Consider the following 27,290-nt stretch of genomic DNA (forward strand, 5'->3'; position numbering starts at 1 on the left):
GAAAAAAGGCAAAGAAGGGAGAAAATGTGAGCCACTGAGGATTTTTATTACATTTAGAAAGAGCACAGACCAACTGCAGATGCTTCCTCAGCCTGACGAAGGGTATTTATACCCGAAAGCTTGCAAAGAATTTTTCCAACTATTTGAGTTGCTCTAATAAAAGATATTAGATTTACCCGAATAACCTTGTCTGCCTATGTCCTTAGACCAACACGGCTACAACCTAGACCCTGAGGATGGCATCATATGTGATTGGAGAGGAGGCAGAAAAGCTCTCTTGCATAGAGAGAGATGCAGACTGGCACAGAGCTGTGCAGCCCCTTCTCCAACAGTCTAGTCCCCCCGATGCAGCAATATTGCACTTCCTGTGTTGCATTTAGGTCTTCCTGTGGTCCTGGAGGGGCAAGGAGGCAGTGCAGCACTTATCATTTATGACAATGTCCAACGGGGGCTACATGTCACCGTCTCTATTTCTGTGTCTTTCCAAACCAAGTCAAATTAAATAGAGATTTGTTCTTTAGATTTTACTGGGTAAGCAGTAACTACCAATTTTGCTATTCTAGACCTTTGTGCTGAGTGCTGGTGGTTTTGCCTGAAGTGTCCGTCAAATACAAAAGTCTTCAAATTTGAAAGAAGGTACTCTCCACTTGGAAACCAGACCGCTGAAACAATCAACCACTACTAGCCAAAAATGTTAGAATGGAATTTATTTTTTTCAAAATTCTTGAAGGACTTTTACTGAACTCCATTTAGACATATATTTTCATGTGCCTATGTATAGAAATCATCCTTGCATAAATAACCAAGAATTTACAACTTTCTTAGAAAGCATGCGACACTGGATATTACAACCAAATTTATGTAGCTGGCTTCTCTTAGCTGATGATCACATTCTATAAATAGTCGTTATAAGGCTGAGAGCACCGTGGGAAATTTCACTGTTACATAGATTGCTGTCTCTTATTCAGGCACTTCTCAATATCATCAAGCACCTGGACCGCTGCCTTTGGAATTCGAGTCCCAGGACCAAACACGCTGGACACGCCAGATTCATAGAGGAAGTCATAATCCTGGTTAGAGAAAAATGTAAATAAATAGTGAACAGTGAAACGTAAGGCACACCCTTACAGTATCTAGGGTATATCTGCAGAACAGTAAGACTGGAGGAGGAGTTGCATCTACCCCCAGAAACAAGCAGCATTCCCTAGGCATGGCAAAGAGAAGCCAAACAGAATACAGTCTAAAAAATATGTACATAAAAAGGTTACATCAGTTTAATGCTAGAATCTCCCAACATTTCAAATGAACTAGGGATGTGGCTATTTATTCCTTCATTTCCCTCCCTAACGTGCGTTTCTGAGTAGTGTTAAAAACAGTAGCTACATTTCATACAAACTTGGCTGTATTTAAGTGGAAGCAGTTCAGTTTTAGATTCAAGGCTTCCAAAGCACAGTCATGCCAAAGTATTATAACATAGCCATATCAGTGTCCAATAATCAAGAATGACAGATCGCTCAAGATCTAAGAGTACAAAGAGGTTGGGGAAGGGAAATAATAGGTAACAACAGGTAAAAAACCCAGGCTTGCAACACAAATTGAAATGGACCCTGGCAATTGTGCAGAAAAGCCAGCAGCACTGTAACACTGTATTACATTAAGATTGCATAAAAAATAGCTACCAAAAATAGACGTCAAAGCAGTACCTGAGGGGGGATGACGCCTCCACAAATGACCAGAATGTCTGGACGGTCAAGAGTCTTTAGCTCTTTGAGGAGTTCAGGAACAAGAGTTTTATGACCCGCTGCTAATGTGCTCACACCTACGCAGTGCACATCAGCATCTACAGCCTGCTGGGCCACTTCCCGGGGTGTCTAAAGAGAAACAAGATGAAGTGGCAAACTGAAATCAGCACTATAGTGAATAAGGAACAAGTATTTAAAAGGAAAATGGTTGCATTCAAAATACATTTAAAGGACGTTGTCACCTAAATAATACCTGGAAGAGTGGACCTATGTCTACATCAAAGCCAATGTCTGCAAATCCTGTAGCAATAACTTTGGCTCCTCTATCATGGCCATCCTGACCCATTTTAGCAACAAGGATACGAGGTCTGCGTCCTTCACGATTCATAAACTTGTCAACTCTGATTAAAAAAAAAAAGGAAAGGACATTTAACTCTTCTATTTCACCACCGTTAATTAAAAGCATACTTACAAGACAACAGGGTACTTGCTGCTATTATAGAACGATTTCAAATTACATTAAAAGATCAATGTTGGTTGGTATGTGCAGCATGTATGCCATTTCAATATTTTACTTTGCATGATCAATGGTGGGTTCCCTGGTGGCTGCAGCAGTGGCAGCAGCAGCTCCACCTGGAAGCTGTATGAGTTAGTTAGGGCCAGGGCCAGGGCTGGGGTGGAGGAGGGTGGGAACACAGCGCACATTGCCCTGGGGGAAAAAGCAGATGGGGCTTGGTCCTAGTTAGCTGATAGGCTGGATCCAGCCTGTCAGCTGTATTTTGCCCACCCCTGAGCTAGGGATTCAGCTTTCATTTAGCAGGAAAGTGAAGGTAAGTCAGCAGAAGATTAGCATCTATCCCTGCTCTTTGCAGCCTTAACACTGGAAAAATCTTTTGTTCTTCATTCTGCCTTTCAAAAACAAGGTGCACTTTATATGCTGGGGTGTGCAGCCTGTGAGAAAATGCAGTATATCCCTATAATATTATGAACACTGAGAATAAAGAAAGTTGCACAACCTACAAAAACCCTTTTTGTTTAGTCTGTAAGTCTGCAAACATTCTTAAGAGTCACCCATTACAGAGGGCTCACAATATGTACTGATTGTATGACACACTGGTTGGCAACGTTTTTTGCCTGGAGTGCCCAAAACACCCCAACTTTGACCAAAGCCTCGACTTGGCGTGTCAGAGGCAGACAGCAGGGGAGCCGCAAGGGGCCCAATCCTTGTTGCTGGGGGTGGCTGCATGTGCGCCTCTGGGTGGACGAAGGGGGAGAGGGTGGGGTTGTGTTGCTCCAGGCCCTCCCCTGCCAAGTACCATGATTGCACGTGCACTCACCATTACCATGGAGCTGGTGCCAGAGCTCTGGACCCTGATGCAGCTGTTGGCAGCCTGTCTGCCACTTACAGCAGCTGCCCAGAGCCTTGGCTAGCTGCAGCAGGAAGCCAGGAGGCTGCAAACAGCTTCACCAAGGTCTGGAGCCCTGGCACTTGCTATGTGGCTGTGGCAGCTGCACACATGCCTGTGGACAGTAGGGAAGGGGCTGTGGTTGTGCTGTCCCAGCCCCAGGCTCCTTTCCTGGCTGTAAGCCCAAAAGCACATGTACAACTGCCACCCCCACAGAGCCTGGCCAGGGCTTTGGAGCTGGGTGCACGTTTTTGCAGCCTCCTGGCTGCCTCTTGTGAGCAGCCTGGGCTCTACAGTCTGTAGCAGCTGCTCAGAGCTCAGGCTGGCTGTAGCATGCTGCGCAAAATGGCCTCACATGCCATGTGCTGAGAGTCGCCAACTCCTGGTCTAACGTTAAACTCTTACCTATTAATGGCATGAAGAATTTCATCACTCTCCCCAAATTCCTGGCGGTAGGCTCCGCTCACCATTCTGTCATTGGCTTTATGCTCCCCAAACACCTCCTTCATTGCATTTGTTATTTCTCCAACAGTGCATCTGCAATAGGGTGAGGATAATGCAATGAAAATAAGATACAGAAGTCACTGGCAACAATCCAAACTGCTACTCTAATTTATGCATAGGAATACACATATAAGCAATAATACAAACATAGAAAAACAAAGAAAATTTGCACCATAACAATACACTCCACCTCATACTTTTCTCAATGTGAGGGGAAGATGATACATAAACATTCACCAGAAATAAGGCAGTGCTTTCTCTGTAAAGCACTACTGGAGAGTGCTCGGAGAACATGGGCATTTATACACACACCTTTTTCTGCTCCGATGTGCCGGAGATCTATCAAGTCAGCTCTGCATCCAAGCTGACATGCCAGCTCTGAATGACACACATTTGTATAAATGCCAAAATGTGCATCAACGCACAGAAAATGGCGTTGGTGCACTTTTGAACTAAAACACCTCTGATGTGTTTTAGTTTAAAAGTGTGCCACTGCCATTTTCTCAGCGTTGACGCGCATTTCGCCATTTATATAAATATATGTGCCACTGCACTGGGCACTTTTAAAGGTGCCCAACGCTGCAGCGCAAGCATGTGTACAAATGCCCATGGTGTTAAGTTCACTTTAACACCTCCATAGAGCATCTATATAGAATAGGATTCAAATTCTATTTTGATTGTGTGACTCTTTTGGGTTCCCTGCTCTTCCCTTTGCACCTGGAACAGTATTCAATTTGATGACTGACCATTTACATAAAGCACTCTTGCAGAAAGAGATGGCTACTGCCCTTCAAAACAATTGTTTAAGTTTGAATTCCCAGGCAATAGGAGAAAAGACTAGAAGTAGAGTGCTGGCTACCTGAGTGACAAGAGACCTAATAATGCAGAGGAAGAAGCATGCGCTCTGATACAGGCCAAAAAAACACCCAACAGTGGTGAAGCAGAGAAATGTATCCAGTTATTTCACTGCTTTATCTGCAGCTATACATTTCTTGTGCTCTCTCTCATAAAGTGTGGTGGGTTTTGGACTCATTACAAAGTCGATGCCCTTCCACTATATCACAAGTCCTGGAACAGGTGGACTATAAACCTAAGGTGCCAACCAGTTGGGAGGTCTGGAAAAGGCATGCTTGTGGGTAGTGGGGGAAAATTGGCACTGTTTTTGGGATTCAGCTCCACAGTCCAGTATCCATAAAGGGGTAACACAAAGGAAGCATGCCAGAGGATGCAAAGAAAGATATGGAGCTCTAGCCTACTCCAATGAAAGGAAGCAAAAGAGCGTACAGGCTCCATGTGAGGCTGAAACACAAAAACCTGGTCCGTGTCCAGCACTAGGGCTTCCATCCAGTCTGTGACAGCAGCCCACTGCTTTGCCTGACAGATCTGCTCAGAGATACAACTCTGTTGGATACTTTATTTTATTCTATTAGCCATTTTTCATTTTCTTCCATTCTACTTTTCCTGCTGTTTTTTCTTATCTCCCAGTTTCTCACTCCAGAATGTTTTGCTTCATAATAGGACAACTTAGGGAGAGCTAGTGTCCGTTCATCCATGTATTTGTTACTAATACGCAAGGATCCTGGTTTTCTCCGATTTAAAAAACAATCCCCAATTTTCAGATTTAAAAAAATGAAACACTACTATATATGTATCTATATGCCAATGGCATCTCATTTTAAATCACAGAAAAATGTGGATTTTGGGTTACTTTTTTAATCCAAAAATTGGGGATTTTTTTTTTAAATCAGCAAACACCAGGATCCCTGCTAATAAGAAATATTTAGGTTGAAGCCCCATCTGAAAGCTGCAAGTGTGGCTGGGTCTCATTGTGGTTACTGTACTGTATGAATGTAACATATGACAGTCATTCCCAGATGGGCTTACAACTAATCTTAGTGGATTCCACCATTCTGTGAAAAAAGGCTTCTCTCTCTCTCTAAATCTAAAGTATAGAATCTGGACAATACTGGGCAAAATACAATGGAACAAACCAGCAACCTAAACTTGAAGGAAATAAATAGGCCATTAAAAACAAGAAAAGCTACTCCTTGGAAAAATGTTAAACAGTTAATTTATTAGCTCTGCCTCATTGGTGCCCCTTGCTCTGGTTAAGAAATGGATCAAAAAATGGTTCTAGGTAATGATGCTTGGAGGGCTACTGAACCAACTAGCAACCATATTATTCAAAAAGCAAAATTTCAAGTGACAAGTATATTAGTTTATTTTACACTTCACTGCAAGCACAGGTTTTGCTATGTAATCCTGAATTCTCAGTTGATTGGCTACTAAATGAAGCAGGCCTCTGTCAGACCAGTTGGCTCCAAGTGATTACTGACAACACAGTGCCTAGCTTAGGAGCTTTTATTAGTATCCATAAAATAAAGATATGCAAAACTTGGGTAATTTGCAAGCAAATACCACTTTCACAAAGAAATGCATCTAAGTTGCTGCAAAGCAACTGACACAAAACTTATATTCAAGAGACATTAATTACAGAGAAGCAAAAATAATGACCGTGCCCCATCCAAGTATATTTTTCTTTCAACTGTACCTACATTGGCCAATTCACCAATGCATGCATAACATTTGACACACTTAATCTTATTAAATCATTTGGAAAATACATTTGTTCTACTATATTACATGTAGCTACAAGGAATGCTTGAAGCCAAAATTGGTTTTGAAGGCTAAATCTCAAATCCTCTAATACAAGCTTCTTTGAGGACTTAGGATATCACTGTTTGAAGTCACGTTTGGGCATGTTACATCTTCTTGCTCTTATGCTTTTACCATGGGAATCAGGGATACAACCTTCAAATCAGAACTTCCTAGACTTTGAATGCTGAAGGCTGCAAGTGAGAGAAGCAGTGGAAAAAACCCTGGTCATACCCAATTCACTCTCCCTTTCAGCATCTACTCTCTGCCACTGTGCGACACAGGATACTGGGCAAGATGACCCTAGGGTCTGACCCAGTATAAGGCAGTTATGCTCTTGTGTTAACCAGCCAAAGAAATTATGTTCAGTTTAACTTCTACTACTACATGTCCAAGAGTTATTACTATCTCTAACTGCAGACCTATGCAAGCTGTCAGGCATCCAGTATATCCTGAAGATGACTTTCTGGTGTATTAGCTGGAATCCTCTAATAAGTCTCATGTAAATCTCTTTACTTTCTGCAAATCCCCAGCTATCCTTGCTATCTTTTTCCCACACTACTCAACTCACCCTTGGAATGGACAGTTCTTCTTTGCCTCAGGAGGCCAGAACATTAGTCCTTCTATTGACCTACTCCTAGGATTAACAAACTCCATTTCCTTATCACTTTGCAACCAAAATCCATTTAGCTTTGAGAAATCTAATCTCATATTAATACTTCTTTTATTTTCTTGTTTTCCTATAGCTTTTAAATTTGCGTAAAACCCAAATCATCCCATAACTGGCCAAATGTAATCTGAATGCGAGTGATATGGTCAGTGATCAATATGCTCATTTAAAGCATACATTTAAAGCACATCCAAAAGCTGAAAATCCAGATATAAAGTTTTTCAGTGGCTGTCATTGCTATTTAAATCATCCCCTTCATTTCCATGGGATTCCCACACCCTGTGTTCATAACGGTCAAACAGAAACAGCAGCATGCTTGTTTACAGCAGGAGTGGACAATTATTTGGACCCATGGGCCATGTAGAGACTTTTGCTGAGCTTATACAGGATGGGTCAGCACCCATCCTTCTATGGTGCAACTGCTCACCAAAACTCCCTATGTGGGATGGAGCCGTGGGTGAGCAGGGAACAGCATTTGGGAATGGGATGGGTGGGCCTGGCCCTATGCTGTCACTGCCCAAAGATCCCAGGCTCTCCTCAGCCCCACCCACCCATCTTGCTCCGGGATGCTGCTCTATGCCTGCCTGCGGCCCCATTGCAGTCACCTGGCCAAGCACCTTATCTATATGGGTCCCAGCCCTGGTGGTGGGTGCAGAATGGACGGGCCAGGGTGCCCAGGCAGTGGGACCAGGTCCAGTGACTGCAGCAGCTGGAAGGAGCCACTGCCACTGGGGCTGCTAGGAAATGGAGTCCAGCTGCAAGCCCTGGGGCAATAGGACTGGATGCATACACCAAGGTCAAGGCTGCCCCCTGTGCTAGGCGGGACCAAGGGACCTGCTACGAGCCTGACAATATCCCTTCATGGGACGGATCCAGCCCGCACGCCATATTTTGTCCACCCCTGGCTTACAGCTGTGTAACTGCACACTGATAAAATATAAAAATGTTATGCCCAATGGAGGGCAATGGAAGAAATCATTTTCATCCCAGTTTTTTAGCTTCTTTGACTTCATAAATTGTATTTGGATTCTGGTGACATATTCATAGGGAAGCTTTCTTTTTGATGGGATTTTAAACATTAGAAATTATCTGTTCCTAGTGACATTATGGCATGACATCTCTCCTGCCCTCCTGCCCAGGACTGCTGCTTTCCCTGCTGCTGGGTGCTCTCCTTCTCTGTGTTCCAGCAAACTTTATTAAAGACTCGGAGACTACAGATCCTCATTGGTAACTCTGAGCAGGGTGTGATTCTATGAGAAGTAGTCTGACATTTTTTGAAAGACTTTGGAGTTGGCCTCATGCCTTCAATTTGCCCTTTACAGCTATGAATTGCAACTGGTTCCTTCATCATCATCACTCCCCCTGCCCCCCTGGAAGTGTGGGACCCGGTGAATTCGACACCCCTGAGCTAAAGTAAAGCTCTCTAGTAATGTTTATTCGTGGTACTTTGTTCAGCCACTAGATGTCCCCGTGTGCCATGTTTTGGTAAGTAAGGGGGATAAAGCTGGGAGATCACCTATGCGTTAAATTTCTAAAGCACCTCTGTGTCTTCCCCCTGTTGCCTCTCACACATAGGGAGCATATTCCTGACATGACTCACAAAGCTACTTCACTATCCTCCTTCAGATTTCTCCTAAAGCTCTGCAGGAAGTCAGTGAACAACTTGACTACTGGCAAGCTTTAACTACTACCTTATATTGGCCAATCCTGTATCACTCTTTTCATTTGCTGCTCCGTCTGTATCCATCTGTTATCTCACCTTATATGTAAATTGTAAGCTGTTTGGAGTGGAGGCAGGAAAAGGACTGGTGGGTTTCTGATCTGTCCTGTGCCTGAGGCAGGGAGGTACTAGTTTTGTGAGTGCTCCTGTGCACTGCCACAATAGTGATAGTGATCTCATAACAGAGATAGATACTAGGAGCTAACTGCAGAAATACTGTAGTAAAAAGGTTAACTTGTTAAGTCCAACATTTCACTCTAATGATCTCTGCAACTCAAGAGTGGTGCTGACATGCTTTGGAAAGAGCCATGACAAATCATATTCTGGAGAAAGATTTGTTGCACATGTGTTTGCTGAGGATGAATTAAATGGAAAAGAATCAAATCAGAATAAAGACAGGGTGGCATGGCCTCTCCAGGACTTGGATAAGGATGATTTGGGGTGCCTTATTTCTAGCTCATTTACACTGAGGGTGTACCTTCCTAGCCCCGCCCTCCCTTCCTCATTTGCATACCGCCCCTGCCCTGCGCCTGTCCCCGCAGGCTGCACAGGCTGAAGCAGGTCACAGTGAGAGAGGGCAGGCAGGTGCAGAGGGTGCAGATGCTGGCTCAGAGGGATGCTGTAGCTGGGCCTGAGGGAGATGCTGCTGCCTCTGCTGCTGTGGCTGTCAGGGCAGGAAGATGGCACCACTCCTGCCTCCCCGCATCCCCCCACGCCTGCAGACATCATGCTGGGGGTGGTGAGTCGTGGGCCCTGGGGAAGGTGGGAGCCCTGCCAGTCAGGTTCGGGCTGCCCCGGGAGAGAAGGAGCAGGGGAGTGTCCCTGCACATCCCGCACTCCCCTGTAGGGTCCCTGCATGTCCTCCTGGCTGTTTAGCCCAGGTGTGCAGGTGTGGGAGCATCCTCAAGGCAGCCCAGATGGCAGGGAGGACATGGCACAGTCAGGCAGTGCCCCTTGACCCCTGCATCCCCAGACCACGGCTGGACTGGACAGGCCGTGCAAGTGCCCACTCTTGCCAGCCCACTGCGTGATAAAAAGTTCATGATCCGGCCCCACATTCAAAAAGGTTGGACACCCCTGGTATAATGCAGTGGGAAGTGGCATTCCAAAGCCCAAAACACTGTCAGAAAAGGCAACAAAATCACTGTTAGATGAATGGGATTAACGTCCCAAAGCTACAGAAGGTGCTGTACATCCTGTTTAGAAGCACTTATTGTCTTTAAAACAGAGACGAGTTTTTACATCAGATAAAAATGCTTCATGCCAGCTGGTGGTGCAAAGGGTAAAATAGCAAAGTGCAATAAAGATTTTTCTATCTCTTTTTTCCATCTCAGGTATTTTTTGCAAGCTCTCTCACCTATGACACTGCAGGGCAGTACCTCAGAAAAAACCTGTGTGTTCTAAACTGTTTAAGTGACCTGTAAATAGAAAGTGTGGGAACAGAACTGTTTTAGATTAGGTTTGTTCCTAGCAACGTGCTTTAAAAAGAAATTAAACATAGCTTTAAAAATTCTAAGAAGTATTGATGCCTGATTAAAAAAAAGAAAAAGAAAAAGAAAAGAAAAACAAGTTTGACTGTGGTTTGGCAAAGTTTACCTACACCTCCGAAACATTTTGGAGGACTGAAGAACTATCCTGCATATCATTTTATCAAGGATAGTATATAGTATATTTAACAAAGATTATCCTGGTTCCTCTTCAAAAATCTCAGCGTATACATATTCAGTTTGATAGCCAACATTGCCCAGAACTATTGGAACTTTGAAAGAAGAAAGGAAGCTTTTTCTTTTCCATACCTTGCACGTGCTGCTGCTACTGCAAGCTCCAAGAGGTTGCCTTGACCTGTTTTAGCACCATCGGTTAAAGCTCTAAGACATTGTTCAGCAACTGCTTTATCTCTGCAAGCTTTCACCTTAAATGCAGAAAAGAAAATCTTTGGTTAAAGCATACAAATAAATAGTATTCCACAGTTCCAATGCATTCCTGCTAAGGTTCTCTTGCCTGTATCATTATCAGTATTTTGAAGGAGCTGGCATAAGACCCTGGTTCTGAAAGTATTCACACAAGTAAACCAACCTGGTATTTTTGTGACAGCTTTCCCCAATCAGTTTAATTTACACTGCTAAACAGAAAAAGTGAGGCTTCAAATGGTTTTGTTTGAAAGCTGGGATTCACAAAGTGGCATAAAGCAATAATTTCTAACTCTAGTTGCTGCAGATAATTACTATAACAATGCAGGAAAGCAAGTGAAGAAAACAATATAAACTCTCTTTCTCTCTCACCACAGTATTAAGCATCATTAATTAGGGCTCTGTGAAATTTTGCTGGCTGTTTCATTTTGATGCTGTTTCAACTCATTTCAAGCTTGAAACAACGAAATCAAAATGAAATGAAGGGCTTTGAAACAGCCTGGAAACAAAATGAGGACAGTCGAAACATTTCAAAATGTTTTGAGTTTCGAAGCAGCCCGGCTGAGTTCTCCTCCCCAGCACTACAATCCAAATGGGGAAGGGAACTCAGCCCAGCTGAGCTGAGTTCCTCCCCCCCAGTGCTAGGAATGGGCTGAGGAGGGGAACTCAGCTCAGCTGGGCCAAGTTCCCTTCCCCAACCTGATGGATCGTAGTGCTGGGGAAGGGAACTGAGTGATCAGGCTCAGTTCGCTTCCCCAGCTTAATCGGGCTGGGGAAGGAAACTAGGCCCGATCGCACAGCCACTGCAGCCCTCCTGGGGTTGTGGCTCCCAAACTGCCTACCAGATGAGAGAAGCTGGGTGCTGTTGCCTGGGATTGGCAGCATGCTGGCACCAGTCCCAGGCAGCAGCACCCAGCTTCCATCCCTCATCTGGCACTCAGATCGGGGACCTGCAACCCCGGGAGGACTGGCACAGCCCCCATAGCCCTCCTGGGGTTGCGGGCCCCTGATCTGCCTGCTGATGAGAGAGGCTGTTTCGTGCTTACCCATTACAGCTTATGGGTGAAATTCGAAACAGTGTCAACACTGTTTCGATGAAATGAAACGAAACAGAGGTTTCAAATCAAAATAAAATTTGAAATGAAATGCTGTTCCATCAAAATGCTGAAATGCAAGTCAAAACGGAATGGTGCCTTTTCGCACAGCCCTATCAACAATATACTTTTAAAATATCTAATATCTACCAAGTTATTAAAGTATGTTACAAGAGCATCACACACATTATATGACAACAATATCATGCGTTTCTGGACCCAGCTTTCATAAAACACTGGTTCTTACGTCAGGGTTGTTGGCTGTAGCCATGTTGGTCTAAGGCCATTGGCAGACAAGTTTCTTTGGGTAAATGCGGTATCTTCTATTAGACCAACTAAATAGTTGGAAAAATTGTTCTTTGTAAGCTTTTGGGCATGAACAACCTTCTTTGGGCATGCAGAGAGTCTGCTGGTATTGTGTGTGCTCTCCTGGAAGGAATAGAAGCCAAAATGCAAAATACAGGTCTGTGAAAATGCAAATGTGTGGCAGTGAGGAACAGAGGGAATGGAAGACAACAGGTGTGAGACAGGTAGGTGGGGTGGGGAAAGGGGGGAATGCTGAACTGGTGATAGAATGTAGCTGGTAAAATACAGACAGGTTACCTGGGTTATCAGATGGCAGGCAGGTTATAATGTGCCATAAAACCAATATCTATATTGAGTCCATGATTTTTTGTACCCAGTAGATTTATGAAGTGAAGTTCATAGGCTTATCTATGAAAGGTGTTTTTTAAATACCTCTTGAGGTTCATTGGATGAGACATATTACATTTCTGGACGTGCAGGTGTGAGATCCAGGAATGGTGATGGTTGTGTTGTGGGATGTAGCTATTGTGGTAGTGGTGGAGATGTGTTTGCAGGTTTTACAATTCCCACAAATTGCACACCGTTAGTATGACATACCATTCTTCCCTGGAACCAATATGGAAAATCCTTGCACACCAAAAATCAATCAAAAAATATCCAGTTACCTGTGGGTGCACGCTTCTCACAGGACAACTACTCTCTCTCCAATCGCTCAGTTCTAAACCTCAAAGGGAATTTACAAAATAACTTTCGTAGATGAGCCTATGACTTTCACTTAAAACATGTACTGGATACAAAAAATCAGACTAAATATAGACATTGGATTTATGGCACATTATACCTGCCTAACATCTGATAACCCAAGCAACCTGTATGCCAGCTACATTCTATCATCAATTCTACATTCTCCCCTTTCTCCCCCGCCTATCTGTCTCACACATATTGTCTCCCATTCCCTCTGATCCTCACTGCCACACATTTGCATTTTTAAAGATCTACATTTCACATTTTGGCTTCTATTCCACCCAGGAGAGTATACAAAACACCAGCAGACTCTCCCTATGCCCGAAGAAGGGTGTTTGTGCCTGGAAGCTTGCAAAGAACAATGTTTCCAACTATTTAGCTGGTCTAATAAAAGATATCACACCTACCCAAAGAACCTTGTCTGCCTGGACCTTAAGTCTACATTAGTCCAATTTTCAAGATAAGAAAGCATGTGCTACGCTCACTTACATTATCTCCAAAAAATATGACAGAAAACTAAAATATGTGTTAAGGTGGCCACTGGTTCTGTTTCATACTAAACCGTCCTGTTTTTAACTCCCTGTCCGTTCCTGAATGAGAAACAAACTGCAAAAAATCCTGTTTTTCAGTTCATTGGTGGAAATGCACGTCCATCATTTGTCTTCACAATTCTATTGGCTCTGCCTAGACGTATGGCAGTGCACAGCCAGGAGGAGCAGGGCTCCGAGCCAGTCAGGGAGGAAGGGAGGTGGAGGATCCCAGGGGCTGGTTGCTCTCTACCTGCATGAGGAGCCGTGGCTGCAGTGCATGTGCAGGCACAACAAGAGCTAAGACTCTGTTGCATGCTCGAGTGCACTGCCTCAGCATAAGGTAATGGCTTTGAGCAGGAAGATGGAACTCTATCTGCTGGATACAGATCTGTATCTGCTGTACTGGCAGGAGGCTCTTGTCACTGTCTTCACATCCACAGAGCAGCCCAGTGAGCCCCTGGGATGTCCTGCTGTGCGGGGAGGGGGAGCAGAGGGGCCTCTGGGCTCCAGAGTCAGCTCACCAAGCCATTATTTCTCCTTTGGGATAGGCAAACCTGTCTGTCCCCTGGATAAGGAAGGGAAGGTCACCACTGGGCAGCTGGCTGCGCTGCCACAGGCATCCAACACCCACCAACTCTGCTCAGCCCAGCCCTGACCAGAATGTGGCTAAGGTAGAGTCCTGGGTGCCCAGTATCTGTGCTAAATGCTGATGGGGGGAAGGGAGGATAAGGTCCCTGCATAGTGTGCACTCCTGGCTCTCAAGCATGGAACTGGAATGGAATGAGACCGGATCCCAGCGCGAGGAGGGGGTGCTCATGCCTCACACCTGCTATGCCATGTTTTTTCATGGCTGGATGGTTTGGAGAGAACGGCGGAGCCATGGGGTACCCGAAACCATGATGCAGGGGGAGCCAGGTGAGCTCCCTGCTGGCAGAACTGCAAAGGCTTATGGACTTGCTGGTGATCCTAGCATTTGCTCTCCCTTGTTTCACAGGGTGCCATGTGTTCATCAGAGTGGGGTTCATGGACAAATACCAGTCTTTTCGTGGTGACCCTGCCACTTGCTGCTGATTGGCCAATGGATCCATTGGCCACTGCCAACTGGCCAAGGGGGATGACCCAAAGGATGACCTGTAGCTTGGGTCAGCATCAGTGGCCACCCTAGTGTTAGGGCTAAAAACTATGTAGCCCTAACAATGTAGGAACCAGAATCTACTAAAATGCCAAAAAAAGGTTGTTTCAATAAATGCACAAGATACACTGAACAGACTTAAATAGGAACATTAATTCTATGCTTAATGAATGTCCAGAAAGGCTATTATGTATTACAAGAAGCAAAACTATGTATTATGATGCAAGGACAAATACATAAACTTGATATGTACAACTGCAATGTTAAAATAAGTAAACTGACACTGGCTAATTTTTTTACACTAAATCTAAGTTAGCAGAGCACAGTTATTTTTTTAAATAATTCTACAATGCAGAGACTTTAAATAATTACAGCTCATATAAACTATTGTGGCCAAATACTGAAGAAACTGAAAATTCACTGTTTCATTAAAAATTAGAAATTACATGGGAATAAAATAATCTTCTGAATACAGCATTTTAGGCACATTAGCCTTCAGCAGAAACCTTATTACAGGTTATAGTTTTAAAGTACTTCTTTCTGTCTTTTATACTCTCACTTATACTCTTTAAAGCTATAAGAGGTCCATTCTTTTAATTTAATTGTTTGACAGAAATTGTCCTAGATGCACAGATACCTAAGCATCAGCCAGAATGTGCCTGCTCAGTTCCTCAGCAAATCAGGGACATTTTAAGATTTACCAGATTCAAGGGAATGCTTTTTTTTTTTTTAGACAAAGCAACACAAGCCTGGTGATGTACCAACGAGAAAAACGAATGTACCAAATGACAGATGGAATTATTACCCAAAAATATAGTTGTGCTGCTCCTTCCTTCATCTTTGGCTTCGTTCCTTAAATCTTTGTTATTTTTTGTATTCAGCTAGCACTTTTATGGCTCAATCAGTACTAGAGCCGCAGTGTTAGGTGGTATATCTCAGTAAGTTTTTGAAGGAGGTACCTATTTTTCTTTTTTTTAACATAGGTAAAATTTTGTTCCTAATCCTCCCTTAACAGTATATCTAAGCATACACAGAACAGACAATTTATTTATAAGACTTTCTAACAACTACAGTATGCGTGCACTTCCGAAGTGGCCAACAACACCACCCCAGAGTTGAATCTTCTCTGCAGAGAATACGAATTGTGCTAAACTGTGATCTTTTTCATGTCACCTTGACAAATAGCCAGTATGAACTGTGATGAGACAAAACTTATTTTTCTGAAACTTAAGGGAAATTAAAAATCAAGCCTTCAGAGGGAAAGGAAAAAGAACTCATAATACCATTCCATTCTTCTGAGAAGTAGTCATAGTTTATTTTCAGCTCAATTTAATTTCCTTGTTATCCTAAATCTCAAAAGTAAACAATAATAACCCAAATTTAAGGAAATTATGCTTCTTGAATTGGTATTGAGAAAAGTTAAGAGCATCACATTCTGACACACTCTTTTTAAGAGCTTTAAGTCTTTCTTGGAGCTTCCAAAACACTGAAGTAGCATGGAAACAGGAACAAGAATGATTCAAACAACTTCCTCAGGTAGAAGATTGACTTTGTTTTCCATAACTGCTTTCAATATTTTTGAAAGTCAAATTGGTGGATCATTTTTACAATTGAGAAAATGTTAATTTCAGGTGTGAAAATCTTAGGTTTTACAGTTTTATAAATGCAGTATATGCTTTTCTCTTTATAATATGCATAGCAGAACGATTTCTGTGATTTTTACAAAGAAAAATGACAACAATCATGTTTGGATTTCAATATTCTATTTCCAGGGTGTCTAATCCAGTGCCACTAACGTTACTGTGCAGAACCCCTCTTCTTGCTAATGGTATTGGACTGGATCTACAGAACAAAACTTTTGATGAGCTTTCCTTGTCTCTCAGTGCAAGAATTTAGATTTTCAAAAATGCAGTACCTACCTTCTCAAGCTTCTCAATCTGCTTTTGGCGAACTGAAGTGTTATCAATAGCCAGAACTTCAACTGAGTCCTCTTTTTCTAACTGGTACTTGTTTACTCCAACAATTACTTCAGATCCTGGTTTCCAATACAAAGACCAAGAATTTATGATATATTAACAATATATGCACAAACTGCAGAGCTACTTTTTGAAAGCTCATGGTATTCTATGTAGCTAAGTGCTTGTTTGATAACTTAAATGTAATACCATATTGTTTATCATCCTACATTTATTTTTATTTTTAAAATTTCTCTCTCAAGGAAGGAATCGTTTATTTTTGCCATATTTTATCATGGAGAGACGATTATGTATAGGAACTCTGATTTGTATGCTGAAAAGTGATGTAAAATATATGGCATTTCTTACTTGCGTATAGAGTCAGAATCATAGCTACTTACTATACTATCTGGAATAAACTATATTTCTCTTATTTTTTTACTTCATCGATGATGATTTATGAACTCATTAGCAGTTAACACATGATATTGCTTCACAGTGTAGACTAGGCAAAGCCCTAAAAACTAATCTTGCTTTTACTAATTCTCCTAGAAAGCTTTTGTGCAGTGGCAGACCTCCTTCAGGAAGTTCTCACTGATATTCAACCAAAATTTCCCATTTTCCTTTGCTGCTTTACTCCTAAATCTAAAAATCAAAATGTATTTAAAACACTGCTTAAATGGACTTGAAAACAGCATACTTTGAAGCTCTATTCATTTTCTCTTGTCTGCATCATCCCCTTGATGAACCTACCAGAATCAATCCTGGCTTGTCTGCGAGCGGCACATTCCTCAATCCGAAGTTTGGGAATTCCCTCAGCTACAGCCCTGGCCATTCCACCCATTTCTTCAATCTCGTTAATTAACTAAGGAAGACAAGAAGAACAAATTAAGAGGACCATTTGCAACAAGGTTCATGAAACTAACTTTACGATTGTATCATAGCTTTTTCTGTAAATGGAAGGAAGCTAAACAGTGTATCATTACTAACAAACTTATTCAGTATGGAGTTATCAGTCCTTTTCCTATGAAGAGTTTGCAATTCGAGGGTGTGATTCTATTTCTTGGCTCCCTGCGGACACATCTGTATGCCTCTGCAAAGCTACACCAGTTTTGATAGGGCTCCGCAGAGCAATCTATTCACGTACAAACAACTGCTGAATTAGATCCTAAGCCCCAGTCTTTCAAATAATTACATATTTAAATAATAATGTAATTGTTCAAGTCAATAATCTTAATATTTAAATAATATTTAAATAATTTTGGTTTGTGCAAGTAGTTCCACTGACATCAGTGACAGTGCTCAGGCACAATGTTACTCGCACGTACAAATATTGTAGGAAAGCACTCTAAAAAAAGATAAGTGACATCTAACAACTGAAGCAAGAAGGGAGAGTGAATAGGCAAGATTCACAAAGAAAAGTCATCAGACTTGCATCTAAACTCTGGCTAAGTTCTATTCAAGAATAAGAAGTATTTTTTATGGGTCAAGTGTTATTTTCAGGCCCTTCTCTTTGTGCTGCCAGCTGTGGCCTGTTGCTTGTCTCCCCACAGCCTTAACTCTCCATCTAAAACCTCCCGCCTACTACATACCGATAGTGTAAGACAGGTGTCAAACATACCGCTCATACATCTCCATCATCTGAACTGTCAGACTTCAGGAGGGGCTGGGAATTTGGGCACAGGGCTCACTGCTGAAATCTATGCTATGAAACCCCACTGGAGATGCGTTTAAGCAGCAGGGTGCGAGTGATAGCTGCATTAATCCCTGGGACTCCCTAATATGTTCATCCCTGGATCCAGCCCCGGAGGATCACCAAATTCCAATCCAGCCTAGAAGCTGGGGTGGAAGGTGGATGGAAACTAATTTGAAACCTCTCGTGTAACATATTTACAGATCCTAAACCCAAGCCCACAGATTTACAGGAAGTAGATGTGCAATACTCTAGTGTCAAATACTCCTAGTCCTTATGGGTGATTAGTCTCAACTAAATAGCTGCTGCAACAAGTAAGCATATGCATTATAAGTGTCTCACCTGCATTTCCTTTAAGCATGTATATTGCTGAATTGAGAATGTTAAAAGTTGGGATCTTAAATGTGAAAGAAAATACGCTGTTTAAATGTGAAAATAAATATGCAAATATGCTGTTTAGGAGAAATTCAGTTCCCTCTTCCAATCTACCAGCATAACAAGTAAACACTTAAAAGACAGTCCTTGAAACAATTAGTGGCCCCACAAGATGCACATATAACACTGACCTGTAAAGCAGCTTCATAGACTTCATTGGTGAGACATTCCATCATAAATGAACCTCCCCATGGATCAGCCACTTTAGGAATGCCAGACTCCTCTTGTATTATGATCTGGGTATTCCGAGCAATCCGAGCGCTTTTTATTGTGGGCAGACCCAATGCTTCATCAAATGAGTTTGTGTGCAGTGACTGAGTACCTCCAAAGACTGCTGCCATTGCCTCAATTGTAGTACGGATAATATTGTTGTAGGGATCCTAAAGAAGAAAGCAAAAAGCTCTGAAGTGCGAGGAACCTGCAATGGAAGTTAGACAGTTTCTTCCATCTGCATGCTAGTACAATGCAAATAGAGTTCAGTTGTCAATACAAAAATTGTATCGTAGTTACATTATACAAAAGCCAACTAACTTAAAAAAGTAAAGGTACAAATGATATGAACGTGACCTAGGTGAAAGGTCTTTCATAATGATCTTATGGAGATTACAATGAAGAACCTATAAACAAACCACCAAAGTACATACGCATCAAATATTTAAATGTTCCAACAAAAACAAAATCCCTCTTATCCCTAGTTTAGGTGAGTTGAGATAACCACGCAACCCCCACTCCAAAGTTCTTAAACAAACTGCAACAACAGTGCTGAAAACAGACACATCAGGCTAGAGGAAACTTACTGGTGGAAGTAAAATTCCTCAAGAAAAAGTCTTGGGATCACCCTATTTAATATTTTCATTAAAGACCTCTACACAAAAAGTAGGAGCAAGTTGTCTAGCTAAAGTTAACAGGTATCATCAATAAACAAGAGTGTCAGCATATTATACAGCAACCTCCCCCCCACAAATTACAGCAAAAAAGCAAACTTAAGTGCATGACCTTGAGGACTGAGATAATGGAAATGGGTGAGGTCTGACAATGAAAAGTACTAGGTCATGCACTTAATATTTTTGGTGTTGTTCCCTGCCATAAGTTGGAAGCTCGTAAGCTGGAGACAAGTGAAGAAAAGCCAGTTGCAACGGTCCAGGATGTATGGACCACTGACACGTCAGAGATGTAAAACACACACATGTGGACACAAAAAACAAATGCAACCCTAGAAAAAGTCAGCTGAAGCATTTTCATTAGATAAAGGAAAGTATTAATGGTACTGTATATGGCCTGGTGAAACCTCAATTTGGAATACAGCTCAGGTTGCACATGTCCAAGAAATATGACTATATACTGGTACAGGCACACAGAAGGGCTATTAGGATGATTAAGGGAATGGAGAGCCTATTGCATAAGAAGAGACTAGAGGAGAAGGCTTGTTTAGCCTAGCAAGATGAGGTTGAGAAGGGATGACTGACTATCAATACAGTGTAGGGCTGGGGGGTAAGAGGGACCTCAGGAAGAGTAAAGAGCTATTTAAAGGACAATGTTTACACAAGAACAAATTGGTATAAGCTGGCACTGACTATATTTAGGTTAGACATGATAAGAAAAAGTCTGTAGTCAGAGGTGTGAAGTTTTGAAACATCCTTCTAATACGAACAGTGGAGGCAAAACTTTCAGTTGCTTTTAGGATGGACCTTGACCATCTTGGAAGGGGCCTTATAGCATAGGTGCCCACAATAGCAGGCAGGCAACTGGATTCAGTAACCCCAATCCTGTGTTCATTAGATCTGATTATCTGTGTGACAAACCTCTCTCTGATGTCTACATGGAGCTTTATTTATAAAAAGTACCACTAGTATAACTGCAGATTATTAGTATTAATAGGGCACCTTTTATTAGTGGACATAAAAAGTCCTCATTTAAAAGGTAGTTCACAGAGCCTCATGGCCTTCCTGTGAGATAAGAAAGTAATTCATTTATTTTGAAGTAGAGAAGTGAAGTGACTGTTTGGAGGTGAAGTGACTGTAAAGAAGTGAAGTGACTGTCCCTTTGACAATGAATCCTCCTCCCCCACATCCCAAAGTGGCACAACTTCAGCAGCAGGGAGGTCCAACCCAGACCAAACTATTTGCTTGGCAGAAGAGAACTGAAAAACATAGGTTTGAACCCCCTCCACTCTGACAAAGGGGTATGCCCCAGGTTTCCTATTCTGTGGGCACAGCCACAACCGCTGAGCTACTGTGCAAAAGCAGGGGACCAACACCTCCTCCAATTCTCGTTAACCTTTGATAAAAGAACAGAAAGTTCTTGGCTCCATTTTTGAAAGAGACAGTTTGGGCATCTAAATCCAGGAAAGGGTCTTGGGCTGGGAAACCCAGCGTAACACATGCACCACCCCCAGCCAAGATTTAGGTGCGTAAGCCCTTGTGATGAGCAGGATTTAAGACATAACCCTCTCCTAAATTTCTTGCCAGTACAGGCAGTTTTGTATTCACTAAGATTCACAGCTGCCAGCAAGGTCTAAGGAACAAAATTCTTTTCTGGCATTGTATGGGGAGGTTAGATGTCTAGGGTGCTGACAGATGCTCCCAGATCTAACTCATGGCACTTTGTATTATACATGTATATGAGTTAGATAGCCCTCCCCCACAACAGACGTTTGCCTATTGTGGGGGGCATGGGGAAATCAAACCTGCCTGCAGACAAGCAGCAAGTTAAAGAGTGAGGAGTGGCCCCTCTCTCCAATCCCCCCAGATCTCGGGCTGCCAGCAGGGAGGGACAGGGAAGCCAGCAGGAATTAGCTGCCAGCTGGACTTTGCCTGGCCTGAGCTGGAGGGGGGTGGTCAGTGGATAGGAGCCCCCCCAGCCTTGTACCCCCTCCCCAGCTACGGTATGGGGGGGGCAGCCAGGCCGGGCTCGCGAGGCAGGGGGTTCCAATACATGCCCCCCGCATCCTTTCCAGGTCGGGCTCAGCAAAGCAGGAGAGGTGGAAAGGAGCGGAACAGCAAGGGCTGCCAGCCTGAGCTGAAGGGGGGTGTGGATGAGAGCTCCCTGCCCAGTTCCCCCCAGTACCCAGCTGGGAGACTGGGGGGCGGGCAGGCACCTACAATCTAGCCCCACCCCCCCAGCTCAGGCTGGGCAAAGCCTAAGTGGCAGCTCAGTGCTGCTGGCTTCCCCCTCCCTCTCTGCTGACAGCCCTGGGGATGGGACTGGGCTGCATCAGCCCAGCCCTGAATGTGTGAAAAATTAACCAGAGGGGACATAAGTTCCCTAAGGTGCTCTAAAACAGAGCACCTTCATCTGATTGAGGGTTAATTTTTCATCTGATCAGACACTTTAAGAGTGCCCTGCAGCCGTGCATGTTTGTTATGGCATGGCCATAAAGTGCTTTCAGTGGACTGATCATGTGAAAAATGTAACTTGTATGTATTGCTGCATCTTTACTAGTAAGGTCAGACTGTTTTGTGCAGCCTACACCATACATTTCAGAGATAAACTGCGTGGATATAATTAACCACAAACAAATTGCAACAGAAGGCTCTTAACTAGGAATGTAAATACTGATTAAAGAAATATCCATTTAACCTGTTGTAATTACAATGGTTAAAAGATTAATCAGTATGGCAACTCCTAACCTGGCCCAGATGGGGCTACTTTGACTCAGCCAGCAGGGTGCCCAGCCCGGCAACAGCAGGGTGCTTCCAGCCCCGAGATACAGTAGGGATTCAGTGGCTCCCTAGGGTTGTCTGTCACAACAACTTGGGCAGGGAGATGGGTCCTCTCTGAGCCTGGGTCTGGATGCATTGTGGGGCTGAGCCACAGGCCCAGGGGAGTTTTCCTGCACCCAGTTATTTCCACCTTGCTCCTGCCAGGCCCTGCAGCAGCTGTAGCAACAGAAAACACTGCATCTGGCTGGGTGCAAGGATGGGGACAGGTGCGGTGATGCTATGCTCCAGTCTGTGGCTTGATGGGAGATGGGGAGGAGAGCCCGGGTCTGATGCCTGCCCCTTCCCACCCTGCCGTGGGGAAGGGGCTGCACTGGGACCCGGGGGCCAAAGCAGGCAACATTACCCAGAAAGCTGTGGGCAGCAACAGCAAGTGAGGGGTTTTACCAGCCTGCTGCAGCCACCAGCGTACAACTTCCTGGGCCAGCTGCAGCAGCGCAAAAGGGAGTGGGGACGGAGAGTACCTAATAGCCTGACTAGTACCTAATAGTTAGGGTCTACAGATCCCAGTGCAGCCATTTGCAGTCTCCCCACTGCCTGCCACAAACAGGATGGGTTCAACGGTGGGCAGCAAGTGCCTTCCTGGAACCTGGGCTGCTCATAGCAGGGAGGCTGCAAGCAGCTGCACCAGGGTCCCCAGAGCCTAGTTATTAGGTACTAGTCACCCCACCCTCTCCCCACTCCTCTCTCTCTGCTTCCAATTCTTGCTGGGGCACTGCAGGGCTTCCCTCTTCCCACCTGGACTGTGCCCTGGGCCTGGGCTAACAATAACCAGTAAACTAGAATCAGTGATCAGTGGGCTGATCAATTTAACTATTCACTTCCCTACACTTAACATACCAACATTTTCCAGAACAAAGTAATCCAAACTTTTAAATAAGTGAAATTTGGCTCTCTCAAATTCATTCTCAAAGCCATCCTACGCCACACAGAACACCACAGAGCTCCAAAACTATTAGGATTTTCTATACTGTTCATGTCAAGAAAAACACTGAACAGATACACAGGTTAGCATACATGATTCAATAGGTAGAGCTGATTTACTCCATGGAAGATTTCATTTTTGGAAGTCATCTGAAATTTAAAATCCAACCTGCTCAGTGAGTGACCATCCTGAGGTCTGACAATGAGCTCTTAAAAGAAGAGATTTGGAGTCCTTGGGCTGAAATGTTTTCTCTATTAAGTGAGCCCACAGTCGTCTCCCAGCTCTTAGCTTAGCTATTTCCATGTAGAAGTTCATACCAATTCCCCAGAAGAAGGAAAGTCTGCAATAAGAGTACACGAACAGGACTTTAATTGTATAGAATAATATGTGATGAGCTAGTACCTAGAATTCTCCAGTAGATGCGAGAATAATTAATCAAGTAAGTTCCATGGTGCGCCCAAAATATGCCCAAATAACTGGGGTGAAATGGGTCCCTGGTTCATCCATGGACAAATGGGGAACAAGGCCTTTCAGCTACATAGCTCCAATGACAGTTATTTTCAACTGGTAGGCTATGTAATGGTCCCAGCACTTTCTACTAGTCACAATTTCAACTGCTTAGTGGCTGGGGTGGGAAACCAGGAATGAGCTCTCCATGCTTCTATAGTTTTCTCTACTGTAGAATCAGATGAGTTTGGGGAAAAAACCCCATAAGATCATTCTCTGCCTCAGTCTCCCTATATATAAACAGACAAACTACCTACCAGGCAGGTGAGCTGAGGGATTTAACTAGCATAAGAATTTCCTAATAAAATTAGTGAGGCCTTTAAAAACAAATCAATTTCTAGAAAAAGGGATAAGTTTAGACCAGATGTGAAGAATAAGTTACCCTCTCAAACTCTAACTGCCAGCAGGACAGTCCATGGAAATTTAAATATTTTCTATGTTTGTGAGTGAACCCAAGTCTATTTTTTTTCCTGGGACATCAAAATGGCAACAATAATACAAGTGAAAAATCCACTACCTATATTTATAGAATACAAGGACTATGTGAAATAGTATCTTCTGGAAGGCGTAGTATATTTCCTTAAATATAAGACAACTCCACAATAATTAGATTCTATATATGGAAAATGTATTAATTTGTTATAATTTTCCAGTTACACAATCTAAATATTGGAGGTTTGCCTTGAATTTGTCCCTTTCCTACTGCCACAGCAGCGAAAATAAATTGGGGGAGGCCCTCAGATAGCCCCCTTGCCCTCTTCCCCGCCCCTCCAATTTTTTTCCCCTGCAGCCCCTTCTCCCCTCCTGTCAGATCGTTCTCTCCCTGAGCACATGGAAATGAGAGGCAAAATTGAAAACACTGACCTTGAAATAAACATACCCGCAATAACATGAATACAGGCAAATTATTGCAGGTTCCCATAAACTTAGCTCATCCAGAATTTATGCATTTTACTTTTTTGAAAATGCTGCAAGTTTTAGCACAGAAACTCCAAAAACATACTCGTAAGCAAAACTTGTGCACCTACTTAGATACAATAGGGACGATGCATGATATTATTTCAGAGCCAAATGTCTCATGATTTATCATACTGTTCAAGTTTCATGAGTTATCATATATTGCCAGACCCCAGCAGAGTCATTAGCATTTCAAGCCATGGTGACCCCTCAGCTCAGAAGTGCTCAGTATGTGTGTGTACTTGAGATACCACCCAACAAAGGATCCATGTGCTAATTAGTCCCCCAACTCATGACTGGAACTAGATTTCCTTGTCACAAGTCCTGCAATTCTCAAAAAAGTGTATATGCAGATGAAGTGTGGGACAACCTGGTCCAGCTCCATGTCTTGGTTGATCTACTTAAATTTTTACCATCTGTAACTTCTATGCTTCCACAGAAGTGAGGCAAAGATTAGGAGAGGCAAGATACATGAAGTACAAATTTTTACTAGTGAAAAAGTTGTTAATTAAGTTGTTCCAATCAGTGGTTACCAAGGAATGCAGAGCATGTGTATAAATGTCCTAAGCGTCCATTGTACCACTCCCTTTACTTTGCAGTTATACAACAGGTAGTCAACACACGATAAGTATATTAGCTTTGTACCTTTATTCAGTTTCCAAAAGTAAGCTATTTTAAAGATTATTTATAGTTTACTTAAAAGTTTATTTTAATTACCTTGGTGCAAATTCATCAATAGTTAGGCCAGCCCGTAGCCCAGTTCTGCAGTACTCCAAACCATCAGCTATAGTATAAGCCAATTCCAAAATGGCATCAGCACCTGCCTCCTGCATATGGTACCCACTGATAGAAATGGAATTGAATTTTGGCATATGCTGTACAAATAAAAAAGCAACAGTTATAGATTCATTAGCTCCCCCTTGCTCTGCTTTTCAAAAATAAAATGATTGTCCTTGTGTTCGAGATTCTACACAACTGGCCCTAACCTTCACCACTACCCATTGTTTCCAACTAGCAGAATATCTTATTCTGTGCTGGCCTCTATGTTTAGAGTAGCATCCCTATGCATGAAGTTTTCTCCTTTAATCATTCAAGCCCTTCCCAAATCTCCAATTTTCTTTGTTATCCATAAATAGCATATATAACGTTTGCATAGTAATAGATGTACATATCCCATTGAAAAATAATTCCACAATCTTATTACTGTAACCCTTGTCCAATCCCATTCCATTGCCAATCCTCTCATTGCTTGTTAATAGCTCTTGTGGTGTCTTTGTTCTGAAAAGTGTTTTGTGCACTGCATAAACAGTTCATTATTGTAACAGTAGTAGAAGTGAGTGAATTACAATAAAATGATACCTTTGATGTGTACTGAAAGATGTCTGCAATAATCCTCATTGATGGTTCTGGAGGGAAAATGTAAGTGTTTCGCACCATGAACTCTTTCAGTATGTCATTCTGGATTGTCCCTGTCAGCTTGGCTTGAGGCACTCCTTGCTCTTCCCCAGTTACAACAAACATTGCCAGGATAGGAATTACTGCCCCATTCATTGTCATAGAAACAGACATTTTCTCTAAAGGAATTCCATCAAAAAGGATCTTGGTGTCCTCCACCGTATCAATGGCAACTCCAGCCATTCCAACATCACCGCGGACTCGAGGATTGTCTGAGTCGTAGCCACGGTGGGTTGCCAGATCAAAAGCAACTGACAATCCCTGCTGGCCAGCTGAGTTCCCCATAAAAGAAAGATGAATTACAACAGTTAAAACAGGCATGCTTTAGGAACTGAGTCTAATTTAGTTTTCATAGTCAGGGTGTGGCGTGATCTAATTTGTAGTGTCACACTGTGTCCCCTCCCTAGACTTCTTTGGAGCATAATGTTCTGAATTCAAATGGATGCAGTACAGTGTCTGTTGTAGGAAAGAATGAAAAAAACCCCAACACTTTACGAGTCAAATGCTGATAACCTCATTCAGAGGCATGAAAGGTCTTGTATACAATGGAGCTGCCATGACTCTAGTTGGCAGCACAAACAGGCTGCATGGTGAAGTGTCATTTGGGAGATTTAATAGCTTTACAAAGGCAATGCTCTGGAGCAGCCAGAAGACACACCATAATTTAAATCCAAAATGTTAAGCTCTCCACATTCCAGCCAGTCCCACAATTCCTGGGCACAACAGCAGATGGTAATTTAAAGCACACTTTTGTTTACTTCACAGGTGATCATCAGGGGTCTTTCTATGTTTAAAAACTGTAAATGTTGTGACTAAAGATTGCCAAATTCTCCAATTAAAACCCCCAAAATTTGCATTTTTCCACAATGAAAATGAAACACCACTATATATATAGATGCCAATTTAACACAATGGTTTATTGATACATTTACCATTTTAAAGTGATTTGGAAGCCTACCAATGCCCCAATCATTATAAAAAAAAATCTAAATACCAATACATACTATTTTTTGCCATGGAAAATCAGAGCCCCCCCCGCCGCCTCCTTCACTCATCAGGATGTGGGGCCAGCTGTGACTGTCCCTCTACTGCTTTGTGGCGCTGAACGACCATGATGCTGGTGCCCTGCCTATGCTGTTGCCCCTTACTCCCAACCCACAGTCACTCACCCCACTGGTGCCCTTCATTCCTGCTCTGCAGCCTCCTATTCTACCGGTGCCCATTACTCCTG

General features: G+C 43.0%; 1 protein-coding gene and 1 long non-coding RNA gene across 2 annotated transcripts in view; one reads left to right on the forward strand and one right to left on the reverse strand.

Annotated features, from left to right (window-relative positions):
- Positions 1–4,932, forward strand: part of LOC109311489 — a 6,345-nt gene extending 1,413 nt beyond the window's left edge. Inside the window, exons 2-3 of the long non-coding RNA XR_002101520.1 lie at positions 411–413; positions 4,920–4,932. This is a non-coding gene — a long non-coding RNA (uncharacterized LOC109311489). The remainder of the gene's footprint in view (positions 1–410; positions 414–4,919) is intronic.
- MUT (methylmalonyl-CoA mutase) overlaps positions 691–27,290 on the reverse strand; it is a 31,535-nt gene continuing 4,935 nt past the window's right edge. The window contains exons 3-13 of the mRNA XM_019537143.1: positions 25,964–26,331; positions 25,322–25,479; positions 23,309–23,480; positions 18,628–18,876; positions 17,122–17,233; positions 16,333–16,448; positions 10,494–10,609; positions 3,554–3,685; positions 1,996–2,143; positions 1,704–1,871; positions 691–1,070 (exon numbers count right to left, since the gene is read on the reverse strand). Of these exons, the coding sequence (XP_019392688.1) occupies positions 942–1,070; positions 1,704–1,871; positions 1,996–2,143; positions 3,554–3,685; positions 10,494–10,609; positions 16,333–16,448; positions 17,122–17,233; positions 18,628–18,876; positions 23,309–23,480; positions 25,322–25,479; positions 25,964–26,331 (1,868 nt within the window). The 3' untranslated portion in view covers positions 691–941. The remainder of the gene's footprint in view (positions 1,071–1,703; positions 1,872–1,995; positions 2,144–3,553; positions 3,686–10,493; positions 10,610–16,332; positions 16,449–17,121; positions 17,234–18,627; positions 18,877–23,308; positions 23,481–25,321; positions 25,480–25,963; positions 26,332–27,290) is intronic.

Source organism: Crocodylus porosus, unplaced genomic scaffold, assembly GCF_001723895.1.
Source record: "Crocodylus porosus isolate Cpor-Errol unplaced genomic scaffold, CroPor_comp1, whole genome shotgun sequence".
Lineage (NCBI taxonomy): Eukaryota > Metazoa > Chordata > Crocodylia > Crocodylidae > Crocodylus > Crocodylus porosus.